Here is a 12,115-nt window from a genome sequence, read left to right as displayed (position 1 = left end):
ATCCTTGGTCCCCTCAGTGACCAAGAATTGTGACCTGGAGGTATTAGATGAACAACACCCTTTCCTCCATGAAAGAAATCAAACTGAGACAAGTGCTGTTTGCTTATTCTTTTTAGAATAAGCATGTTCTGGCAGTTGTGACTATCGAGAGGATGCTGGAGAGGATGAAAAAGTCCAACGAACTCTTGGAGCTCATTCTTAAAGGGCTGAATGAGTACTTGGAAAAGAAGCGCCTCTTCTTCCCCAGGTTCTTCTTCCTGTCGAATGATGAGCTCCTTGAGATACTGTCTGAGACTAAGGACCCCACCCGGTAAGTAAAGTCCATACCCTGATGGTCATACATTCATCTGTTCACATTTAAGATTTTGGAATAAGATAGAACATAAATAATAATGGACATCTAACTATGTTTATATAAACTCTTTATGAGAATATTCTAAGAGTTGCAATTATAGGTTATCAGTTATTTAAAATGTTTCTGAATATGTCTTTCTGAATAGCATGGACCTTGGAGTGAAATTTTATTTTTATGGAATATTTTCTTAAGATTTTGAGGGCACGTCTCTCCTCCTCAACATATTAATCTTTTCAATCATATTCAAAGTACATCAATTAGAGCCATGCATTGTGGTGCTTTATGGCTTGCTATAGTCTCAGAGGCAGGCCATTCTCAAACATATCATAAATAGGGATGGAGTTGATAGCTAGCATTTTTAGGTAGGTGTTGTTTACTTTTCATTTCTGTAACAAGCACATGCTGACAGTTGTAGCTATTGAGAGAATGCTGGAGAGCCTGAACATTGACTTTAGTGTGACGTTTTTCATTCTGCTTTACCCCAACCACCTCCTTGCAGTTGTCCTGTAACTGGGGCAGCCTCACCCTTCATGCACCATGGTTCTCTGATCAGTGGTTCTCAACCTGTGGGCCACGACTCCTTTGGGGTATTTATATTTTAAAAGGTTTACTTTTGATCACATAAGTACTTTACAAATTATTTTGCAATATATTATATATTAATAAAATAAAATAATTAGATATTTAGATTGTAATTCATAGCAGTGGCAGAGCCACAGCTATGAAGTAACAAGGAAATAGTTTTAGGGTTGGGGTCACCACAATACCAGGAACTGCATTAAGCTGCATTAGAAAGATTGACAGCCACTAGCTTAGCACGTTCTCTCAGTGTCCATTGACTTCTTCATCTGTCTCCTGGAGGTCCTGGAGCTGACATTTGCCACTCAGGGAGGCCACTCACATCCACTCAACTGAAAACGGCATACTTCCGACAGACAGCTTGCTCTGGCCACTTCTCCCTGAGGCTTGTCTCTGTCTTGTTTTCTTTCTTCGTATTTGCTGTCACTTGCATGGGCTCTAATAGTTGTGCTGATTGCTTTTCCTTCTTAGAAAAACAAGCTCCCCCAGCAGCCAAGGATTGCACTAGGTTTCATTGTCGTTTTTAAATTGCACATTCCTCAATCCTTAGGAAAAGATTTGACCTAAAACAGACAGTGAATAAATATTTTATTGAACGAATTAGTTTATTATATATCTTGTACCCACACAGAAGAAGCCACAGTCCAGACAAGTAAGTTCAGGCTCACGTTTCCATCTGAGTTTTATTCACTATTTCTCTTTGCTCATTTAAAGATGAATGAATGAAGCTGAAAATGTGCCCAAGTGAGGTGTTAGTTGCAGTCTGTGTTACAGTGGCCAGAACAAGGGTGGGCATGCCAAACCTGTTAAATCACCAAGCTCTAAAGTACTTAAATACTAAAGCCTAGCCAATGAGTTTCAACACTGTTGAAGATCCCACTTGAAATGGCTATGTGCATTGGAAGACTGGCTCACAGTGCTGGAAGATCTGCTAGAATGCTGTACCTAAAATTGCTCGGTTTTTTGTGCTCCTTTTTAGCATCTCTCAACTCATTGCATTGACAACGAAGACATGGCTACTACTTTGTACCCATTTAAATGTTAAACAAAGATGAGCATTCAAAGAACCCTGACATGTTAGGAACTATATGACTTTGATCAACTGTTTAATTTTTTTTCCAACAGAGTGCAGCCTCACCTCAAGAAGTGCTTTGAAGGAATTGCAAGGGTTGAATTTACAGAAACTTTGGATATTACACATATGAAGAGTAGTGAAGGAGAAGTCGTGGAGCTCGTAGATACCATTTCAACAACCAAAGCCAGGGGCCAGGTGGAGAAGTGGTTGGTTGAGTTAGAGAGGATTATGATTAAGTCCATTCACAAGGTAATTGGTTATATTTATTATTTTTAGGAGAAAATGATGCATTATTAATGTTGCTACAAATATCTCATCGATAATTAGACTGATAATTATGTAATAATTTATAAGGCATAAATTAATATTCAGTCTAATTGATATTGAATGTATTAGTTTCTTCTTGTGTGACAAAATGTTTGACAAAGGCAGTTCAAAGGCTTTGTTTTGGGCTTGCAGTTTAAAGTGATACAGTCTGTCACAAGATGGATGACAGAGGTGGATGCTGGTACTCAGCTCACTTTCCTTCTTTTTTTTTTTATGATTTACTTATGATAACCTACTATGTGAGACAGTGCTGCCCACATTCAGGGTGGATGTCCCCTCTTCAGTTAGACCTGTTTGGAAACAATGACAGTCATGAGCAGATAGGATTCTAAATTGAGTCAAACTCACGTAGTTATTAGCAATAATTACTGCAGATAACCTAGATGAAATGAGCAGATCTGAGGTGGTTATTTTGCGATGACTCATCTAAGATGGGAGACAATGCCAGCTCGACTAGTGGCACTCAGGATCCACCTGATTGTGTGCAGCTGCGTGCAGGTGCTTTCACCATGACATGACATGCTGCTGCTTATGCAATTTGTTTTGGTCTCGCCTTGGAAGCATCTTTGTGAAGTTAACATACTTGGTGCATGTGAATCTTAATGCTATGTGTGTATATGGAATACGCACCAGGACACCAGAAAATCACAATACTTTCCCCAGTCTATAACAACCTCACGTTTTCCACATCTCATAAAGCACCGTTATCACAATCATTGATAATTATTTTTTGTGTCATGTCAATAAGTAGAAAATGAGTATTTAAATTCATTTTATTATTGTATGGGCTTAGTAATCAAGTTTTTAATATAACAATAAAAACTATGAATGATCAGGGAGCACGAAGGGAGTATGACTAACTAGTGTCAACATTAATTTTTTTCTTTCCTCCCATACACTATTGGAGAAGTTAATTCAAACCCAGGTGTTTCATGGCACTATGTGGTACCATGTTATAACCCTAAATAAATCTTTTAGTAAATGTACGTGAGTTTATTGCAGGACACATGATCTCACTGTGAACCCAGAGATTGTGTTATGTACTGGAAAAGCTGTTTTTAGTTGTGTTGTGTGACTCAACCTTAGCACATATCTATAATCCAAGAGCTTTCTGCTTGAATATTGTAAACAGGATTAAATAAAGTCAACCATAGGTCAAGAGGCAGAGCAAACAAACAGTTGACAGGAAATGAACATAGGACTATTAAGGATTATTATTAACATAGAGAGTAAGGGGAGTCAGGAGCATGGACAGACTCACAGGAAGAAGAAGAGAAAGACACTTATTTAGAAGGGGTTTTTATGTCTTTATTTTTATTTGTTGAGTTGGTTTGGGAGAGGGGCATTTGCACTGTGACTCAGGAGCACAGTTGAGGAGGACGATCGGCTGGGTGCTTTCTCTGTTTCTCTGAGCTAGCAGGCTTTCACCTCAGCATCTGGCTCCCGAGTCTTCATTGGTTAAACAGACAATTGAGATTTTTGTAAAAAAAAAAAAAACAAAAAATCATTTAGACTTAGCTCATTTCCATTTCATCCTTTTTCTGAGGTAAAGTTCAGCGAATGTCCCCTCGGATATGACTGGCTTCATTGATTGAGTCATTTATTTTTTCTTATAAGTTGTAATGCACGTGACTCCCAGGCCAGAGAGGATGAGTTTTACTTGGGAAGTATTGAATACACACACACACACACACACACACACACACTATAGGACTTAAATGAGCTTAGTAGAAGATGCTATCTTTAGTACTGTAGAAAATTTATATAACTGTGTATCTCTTCAGGATTCATTTGTATAACTTAAATTTTTGTTTCATTCTTTCGGTTCCCACAGTATTCTTCTAGAATGCATCTTATAATTTCCCTTTCTTCCTCCAGGCTCTCTCATTTAGCCCCCTATACACACCTTACTCTCTTCCAAATTCTATATGCTTTTAAAATTTTTTTCTAATCTTTTAATTTTCCTTAATTGCTGTTCTGGGTGTGCACACATGCCCACCTACTGAGTACAGTCTGCTCAGTCCGTGTGATGTTTCTTACATGTATGTTTTCAGAGCCGACAACTTGGCATTGGATAGCCAATTAATATGCTCTTCCCTGGAGACTGACTCTTGGTCCTACTCTCAACCTTCCTTTGCTGCCTGTAGTTCCTTGTGTAGGGTCGAGGCTGTGGGCTCTTCTCCCTTACACATTAGCATCTCTGTTGATGTCATTCTTGTTCAGGTTATATTTACACAACCATACTGGTGGGACTTCATGTTTGAGAAACAACCTCACAGCAAGCTTCCTGTTCTATTGGTCCTTACACTCTTTCTGCTACCACCCACTTCCACAGGAATCTCTGAACTTTAAGTGCAGAAGTTGGGCTATAGATGTATTAGTTGGGACTGGGCTCCACAGTTTTGGTCATTTGTGGTTCTCTGTCCCCATTTATTGAGGGGTAAGAGCAACACTTTATACTTATAAGTATAAGGATAAACACTTAGAGTGTAGTTGGGGATTATGCTGGTTTAATAAAGTGATAGTTTTAGACTCTCCTCCTCCGTGACTTACTAGTCCCAGGTAGCTGATTAAGTTTTCAGTACCAGGAATGATTTCTCTCATGTTGAGAGGGGCTTAAGTCAAATTAGAGAGCTGTTGGTTACTGCCAATGTATGTATGCCACTACTGCACTCTTAGGGATATCTTGCCATGCTGGTCACCGTGATTTATTGGTCTCGTAGCTGGGTAGAGCTGATGGTTGCTTCCCTCCTTTGGAAGATTGCCTGGCAATTTCTGGTACCATGGGGATAGTCCTTGGGGGAGGAGGCTTTCAGGTTAGATTCAGCTTGCGTCATCTGGGCCCTGTGTCTGAAGTGCCTGATGCTTTCTTATCTGCCCTGCCTATGGTTTTTGTGGTTTGTTAAAAATGTCAACATTGGCAATTACCTCTTGGCATTGTCTTTGTTCTATGAGACTCAAGCTAAACCAGAAGTTTAGAAAGTTTTAACTCTTCTTATTATCTATGTCTCTTGAAATTCTAATTTTGACAGTCCCTTCTGAAATATAACCCTGAAGTCAGTGTCACTTCCCAGAGGATGTTACAATTTTTGGTTGGTATATATGACAGACTGGAGTGTTTCTCATTGATATCTTGTAGAAAACATAGATATATCAACCTGCTGAAAATTTGTAACAAAGAACATGTTAGACTTTGTAGATTTGTAGCCTTTGTTTTTCCATGAGAGATCTGTCCATCTGTCTCATATGCCCATCATTCCGGTCTTGTGCTTCAGACCTATGGCCAGAGAGGGGAGTAGCACAGGTAGAGAAGGTAGCAGTCAGAGAACTGTGTGCTTTGTCTGTGTGTAGATGAGATTTAACTGAACAAAAATCATGTGCTACAAATTTGATAGCTCTTATTTTGAAATTACTTGAATTTATACTTTGCACCAAAATTGTACAGACTTATCCAACACAAATTATCTATGATATCCTTGGCTAAAACTGGTCATATATTAATTTGATAAATGCAGTTGATACAGATTGATAATGCTTGGCAAAATTATATGTAATATGCCTGCTCATATGAATTAACTTGTATGTGAGGATTTTAGTCATATACTTTATGTAAATCTTTCAACCAGATAAGCATGTTGTAAAAAGTTAAGAGCTATGATTTAGTTTAATCGTTTAGCTCTTGTTCTAGAATGTTCATTTTTACCATTTTTTAATTAGGTGATTGGAGATGCAATTACTGCTTATACAAAAAATGCACGAATTAATTGGGTAAGAGATTGGCCTGGACAGACTGTTCTCTGTGTATCTCAAACCTTTTGGACAGTAGAAGTCCAAGTTGCTATACCTATGGGGCATAAGGTAAGATTTCATTACTGACTTTTTTTCAAAACTTAGAAAATTGTTATACTAAGAATACAATCACCCTAAAGTATAAAATGAAGATTGTCCATTCAAAAGTATACTTTTTGCTACAAGCCAAGTTATAGGTTTTAAAAATAAGATATATAGAAAAAGATACATCATTGTTCAAGATTTCTATCCAAACCATTTCTTTATTCACATCACGCCAGAGTCAAGGTTGTCTGCTCCTCAGTCTTGCTGTTTGCACATTGTTATCCTTTACAAATAGAATGGTGATAGAACCAGGGAAGTTACAATGCTCAGAAACATCAGGAGGATATGGAGTAGCTGAATCCTCTTTTGTGCCCTGAGTAAAGCTACAGAGAAAGCATTAGTTCACTTATTTTGATTATTTTTATTTTTAATGTACTGATTTTTGAATGAATGAACATTTTGAGTTCTGCTTAATACCAAATGTTCAAACATATGTGAGAGTATAAGTTTAACAATATTATTTGTATGACAGCTATTAATTTAAAAAAAAACCAAAACAGTACCTTGCCCTCTGTGTAATGCTCCTTTTTTGAGTGAAGGGATGTTTAGCATTTCTTCATCCATCACAGCGACTGCGAGTATCCATGTAATTCAGGACTTTGCGTTGGTTACTCACTCAACAAGGACAGAGCTAGAATGAAACATTTTCGAGTTCCCATGGAAATTCACTTTACGAGCTTCCGTTTGTCTTTGAGCCTTGGGGAATGTTGGAGAAAGCTGAAGAAAGCCTCTGTGGCATGTTTTAATCTGTATACACTACTTGAGAATTTGAGACATGCTACAAGTTGGAAATCACATTTTTTGTTAGAAACTTTCATTTAAAGAGCCATGTTATCATTTATTTTTTCCCCTACCAATACTATAATAATGTATCAGAGCTCATTCTGCTTCTTGTAAATTTAAGAGGTCAGACTTCTTCTTTTTTTTTTTTTTTTCGCCTATCAAGTCCAGTTCATATTACCTGACTGGTAATATGACTGGGAGGGAGGCTTGCCATGGAGTGTGGTTTACATACCAAGTGTCACCCTATTGAGGAAGCTAACTTTCCCTCTCCAAGCAGCAATTAAATGCCAGTAGCTTCCCAGCTAGGGGATGACTCCATGGCCACTTCCCTTTCCCTTTATCCATGTAGGGATTTTGTGTGTCTCCTCTTCCACATAGATCCTTGAGCCATGCATGCGTGTCTGTGGGTGTGAGGGGGTGTGTGTGGATATGTGCATATACGCACAAGCATATGCACGTGCATAGGTGCATGCAATATAGACATCCTGTTTAGGAGGAACACTTTATAGTCTCTTATTCTGTGCATGCTGACCAGTTGTGGGCTTTGTGTCAACTACCATATACTACAAGAAGAAGCTACTCTGATGTAGGCTAAGAAATGCACTGATCTATGGGTATAGCAATAAGTCATTAGAAGTCATTTTGTTTCTCTGTCCATTTAGCAGAATAATAGTAGTAGGTTTCCTCCTAGGGCCTGTGTCCTGCCTAGCCACATGCCATGGCTTCATTAACAGTTTAGGAGTTCTAGTTCATGGACAGGCCTTAATCAATAAGATACTGTTTTTATATTTGAAGGTGTTCAACTGAGTTAACTTATAATTGATCAAAGAATCAACTGGAACCTAGTAGTTACTGATCCTTAGTTTAAAGCAGTGAGTATTAAATACATTTTTGATGAGGAATTTGACATGACTTTAAGGTACTGTTGAAAACGAAGTTAGTGTTGGAGTTTGAGAGGGCTTCTTGTTCTCCTTAGGCGAGCAGATTCCAATGGGGAAGGATTGAGTTGCACATGTGTAAGTTACTCCACCTCATCAATATGTCATTTAATTCTGCAGGAGGGAGAAAATGGTAATAGGTCAAGTGTTTTCAGGTACCAGAATAACAGGGTCTAGAGTTCCCATGACCGCGTTAAGCATGTGGGGTCACCAGATGTTGCTACTGTGTGCATTTAATATTCTCTGTGCTGATTATTTTCTCCTAACAAATGAGTGGTTCACATTTGAGACTGATGAGTTGGTTGAGTGGCTGAAGACTCTATGAACACCTAGAGTTTCCTGAAGCTTAATCGTGTGACTGCTTACTATGCTGATGCATGCAGAGAGCTTGTTTACCTCAGAAACTGTGTTTTCATTTCCCTATTCCATAAATGCTGGTTGTGAAATGAGACTGTGAGAGACACCACAGGGTCTCTGAAATAAAAGGAAGAAATGTCAGGATATTGAAAGTAGGAATGTGATTTTGAGCCAGTTTATTGGGATAAGAAGGTAAAAGAGTCTAGACATGACAAAAATAATCAATTCCAGGTAACACAGCGTTGTAGCTACCTTTAGCTTCACTGGCTCAAGATAAGAATGTTGATGAGGAATAAAATGTGATGAAAACGTTATCATATCATTTTTTCCAGTCTAGTTAATTAAATTGTCATTGATTCATACAACATTATTCCAATAGAGCTTAGCTTTTGGTATTTTGGGGCCAAATTTCAGTTCTAATATTATTGTTCTATCACAGGAAAATGCACTATTCTAGTGCAGATTAACTTCTAAGGGTATGTAGTTAGTGTGTGCAGCCGATATGTGCAAATGTTATTCTTTATCTGTGTCAGGACAGAATGTGAAGACTGTACTGGTGAGAGGACAAGGATGCACCTTATGTGACTCTAGGATCCCAAGCTGTCCCAAACTAGGGTAGTTTCTAAATACAGTGACGTTTACTAATTGGCTGCAAGGATATAAGCACTTATGTGGCTAAACATGGATGGAACAGAAGTTAATTTTTCATTACTTTAGAAGCAAGTTAGTAGAAAATCATTCATGTAAATAATAGAAATGAAATGGTGTTTAAGCCCCCAAGGGCCCGAGTAAAGAACTTTTACAAAAGTAAAAATTAAAGAGATAAAATCATCAAGGAAGATTTTCCAGCTTGGTTCTCCAAACTTCACATCCTCAGAAACCGTGAGTTAGATAGTTAGGTTTTATTGTTGCCTCTTAACAACAGGCCTGAAATAAACTCCTTGGCATGTGTGGCACTTATTTAAAAGTAAGAGAGTGGGAGAAACTGGCTACCGGTCTTAAACATAATTCTTTTCATTGATTATAATTTAAATTCATCTTAAATCCCCTTCCAGTTGTAAAGTTTCTTATCTACTGGAAGGCAGACTCCAAAGAGAGACTCTGCCTTGGTTCAAGATAAACCAAATCAATCCAGCACTACAAAGGATAATAAAGGGTAAAGCCCAACATAAGGAGGCAAGCTATACCCTAGAAGCAAGAAACTAATCATCTTGGCAACAAAACAAAGAGAATGAAAGCACACAATCATAACCTCACTTCAAATATGAATATAACGGGAAGCAATAATCACTATTCCTTAATATCTCTCAATATCAATGGCCTCAACTCCCCAATAAAAAGACATAGATTAACAAACTGGATACGCAACGAGGACCCTGCATTCTGCTGCCTACAGGAAACACACCTCAGAGACAAAGACAGACATTACCTCAGAGTGAAAGGCTGGAAAACAATTTTCCAAGCAAATGGTCAGAAGAAGAAAGCTGGAGTAGCCATTCTAATATCAAATAAAATCAATTTTCAACTAAAAGTCATCAAAAAAGATAAGGAAGGACACTTCATATTCATCAAAGGAAAAATCCACCAAGATGAAGTCTCAATCCTAAATATCTATGCCCCAAATACAAGGGCACCTACATATGTAAAAGAAACCTTACTAAAGCTCAAAACACACATTGCACCTCACACAATAATAGTGGGAGATTTCAACACCCCACTCTCATCAATGGACAGATCATGGAAACAGAAATTAAACAGAGATGTAGACAGACTAAGAGAAGTCATGAGCCAAATGGACTTAACGGATATTTATAGAACATTCTATCCTAAAGCAAAAGGATATACCTTCTTCTCAGCTCCTCATGGTACTTTCTCCAAAATTGACCATATAATAGGTCAAAAAACGGGCCTCAACAGGTACAGAAAGATAGAAATAATCCCATGCGTGCTATCGGACCACCACGCCCTAAAACTGGTCTTCAATAACAATAAGGGAAGAATGCCCACATATACGTGGAAATTGAACAATGCTCTACTCAATGATAACCTGGTCAAGGAAGAAATAAAGAAAGAAATTAAAAACTTTTTAGAATTTAATGAAAATGAAGGTACAACATACCCAAACTTATGGGACACAATGAAAGCTGTGCTAAGAGGAAAACTCATAGCGCTGAGTGCCTGCAGAAAGAAACAGGAAAGAGCATATGTCAGCAGCTTGACAGCACACCTAAAAGCTCTAGAACAAAAAGAAGCAAATACACCCAGGAGGAGTAGAAGGCAGGAAATAATCAAACTCAGAGCTGAAATCAACCAAGTAGAAACAAAAAGGACCATAGAAAGAATCAACAGAACCAAAAGTTGGTTCTTTGAGAAAATCAACAAGATAGATAAACCCTTAGCCAGACTAACGAGAGGACACAGAGAGTGCGTCCAAATTAACAAAATCAGAAATGAAAAGGGAGACATAACTACAGATTCAGAGGAAATTCAAAAAATCATCAGATCTTACTATAAAAACCTATATTCAACAAAACTTGAAAATCTTCAGGAAATGGACAATTTCCTAGACAGATACCAGGTATCGAAGTTAAATCAGGAACAGATAAACCAGTTAAACAACCCCATAACTCCTAAGGAAATAGAAGCAGTCATTAAAGGTCTCCCAACCAAAAAGAGCCCAGGTCCAGACGGGTTTAGTGCAGAATTCTATCAAACCTTCATAGAAGACCTTATACCAATATTATCCAAACTATTCCACAAAATTGAAACAGATGGAGCCCTACCGAATTCCTTCTATGAAGCCACAATTACTCTTATACCTAAACCACACAAAGACCCAACAAAGAAAGAGAACTTCAGACCAATTTCCCTTATGAATATCGACGCAAAAATACTCAATAAAATTCTGGCAAACCGAATTCAAGAGCACATCAAAACAATCATCCACCATGATCAAGTAGGCTTCATCCCAGGCATGCAGGGATGGTTTAATATAAGGAAAACCATCAACGTGATCCATCATATAAACAAACTGAAAGAACAGAACCACATGATCATTTCATTAGATGCTGAGAAAGCATTTGACAAAATTCAACACCCCTTCATGATAAAAGTCCTGGAAAGAATAGGTATTCAAGGCCCATACCTAAACATAGTAAAAGCCATATACAGCAAACCAGTTGCTAACATTAAACTAAATGGAGAGAAACTTGAAGCAATCCCACTAAAATCAGGGACTAGACAAGGCTGCCCACTCTCTCCCTACTTATTCAATATAGTTCTTGAAGTTCTAGCCAGAGCAATCAGACAACAAAAGGAGATCAAGGGGATACAGATCGGAAAAGAAGAGGTCAAAATATCACTATTTGCAGACGACATGATAGTATATTTAAGTGATCCCAAAAGTTCCACCAGAGAACTACTAAAGCTGATAAACAACTTCAGCAAAGTGGCTGGGTATAAAATTAACTCAAATAAATCAGTTGCCTTCCTCTATACAAAAGAGAAACAAGCCGAGAAAGAAATTAGGGAAACGACACCCTTCATAATAGACCCAAATAATATAAAGTACCTCGGTGTGACTTTAACCAAGCAAGTAAAAGATCTGTACAATAAGAACTTCAAGACACTGAGGAAAGAAATTGAAGAAGACCTCAGAAGATGGAAAGATCTCCCATGCTCATGGATTGGCAGGATTAATATAGTAAAAATGGCCATTTTACCAAAAGCAATCTACAGGTTCAATGCAATCCCCATCAAAATACCAATCCAATTCTTCAAAGAGTTAGACAGAACAATTTGCAAATT

General features: G+C 37.9%; 1 protein-coding gene across 1 annotated transcript in view; it reads left to right on the top strand.

The window, feature by feature from the left end:
- Dnah7 (dynein, axonemal, heavy chain 7) overlaps nt 1–12,115 on the top strand; it is a 305,586-nt gene that overhangs the window by 84,565 nt on the left and 208,906 nt on the right. Inside the window, 3 exon segments of the mRNA NM_001419550.1 lie at nt 117–310; nt 2,060–2,258; nt 6,054–6,194. Of these exon segments, the coding sequence (NP_001406479.1) occupies nt 117–310; nt 2,060–2,258; nt 6,054–6,194 (534 nt within the window).

Source organism: Rattus norvegicus, chromosome 9, assembly GCF_021556685.1.
Source record: "Rattus norvegicus strain SHRSP/BbbUtx chromosome 9, alternate assembly SHRSP_T2T, whole genome shotgun sequence".
NCBI classification, from domain to species: Eukaryota; Metazoa; Chordata; class Mammalia; order Rodentia; family Muridae; genus Rattus; species Rattus norvegicus.
The sequence above is the reverse complement of the archived record's forward strand: the minus strand, read 5'-3'. Positions and strand labels throughout refer to the sequence as shown.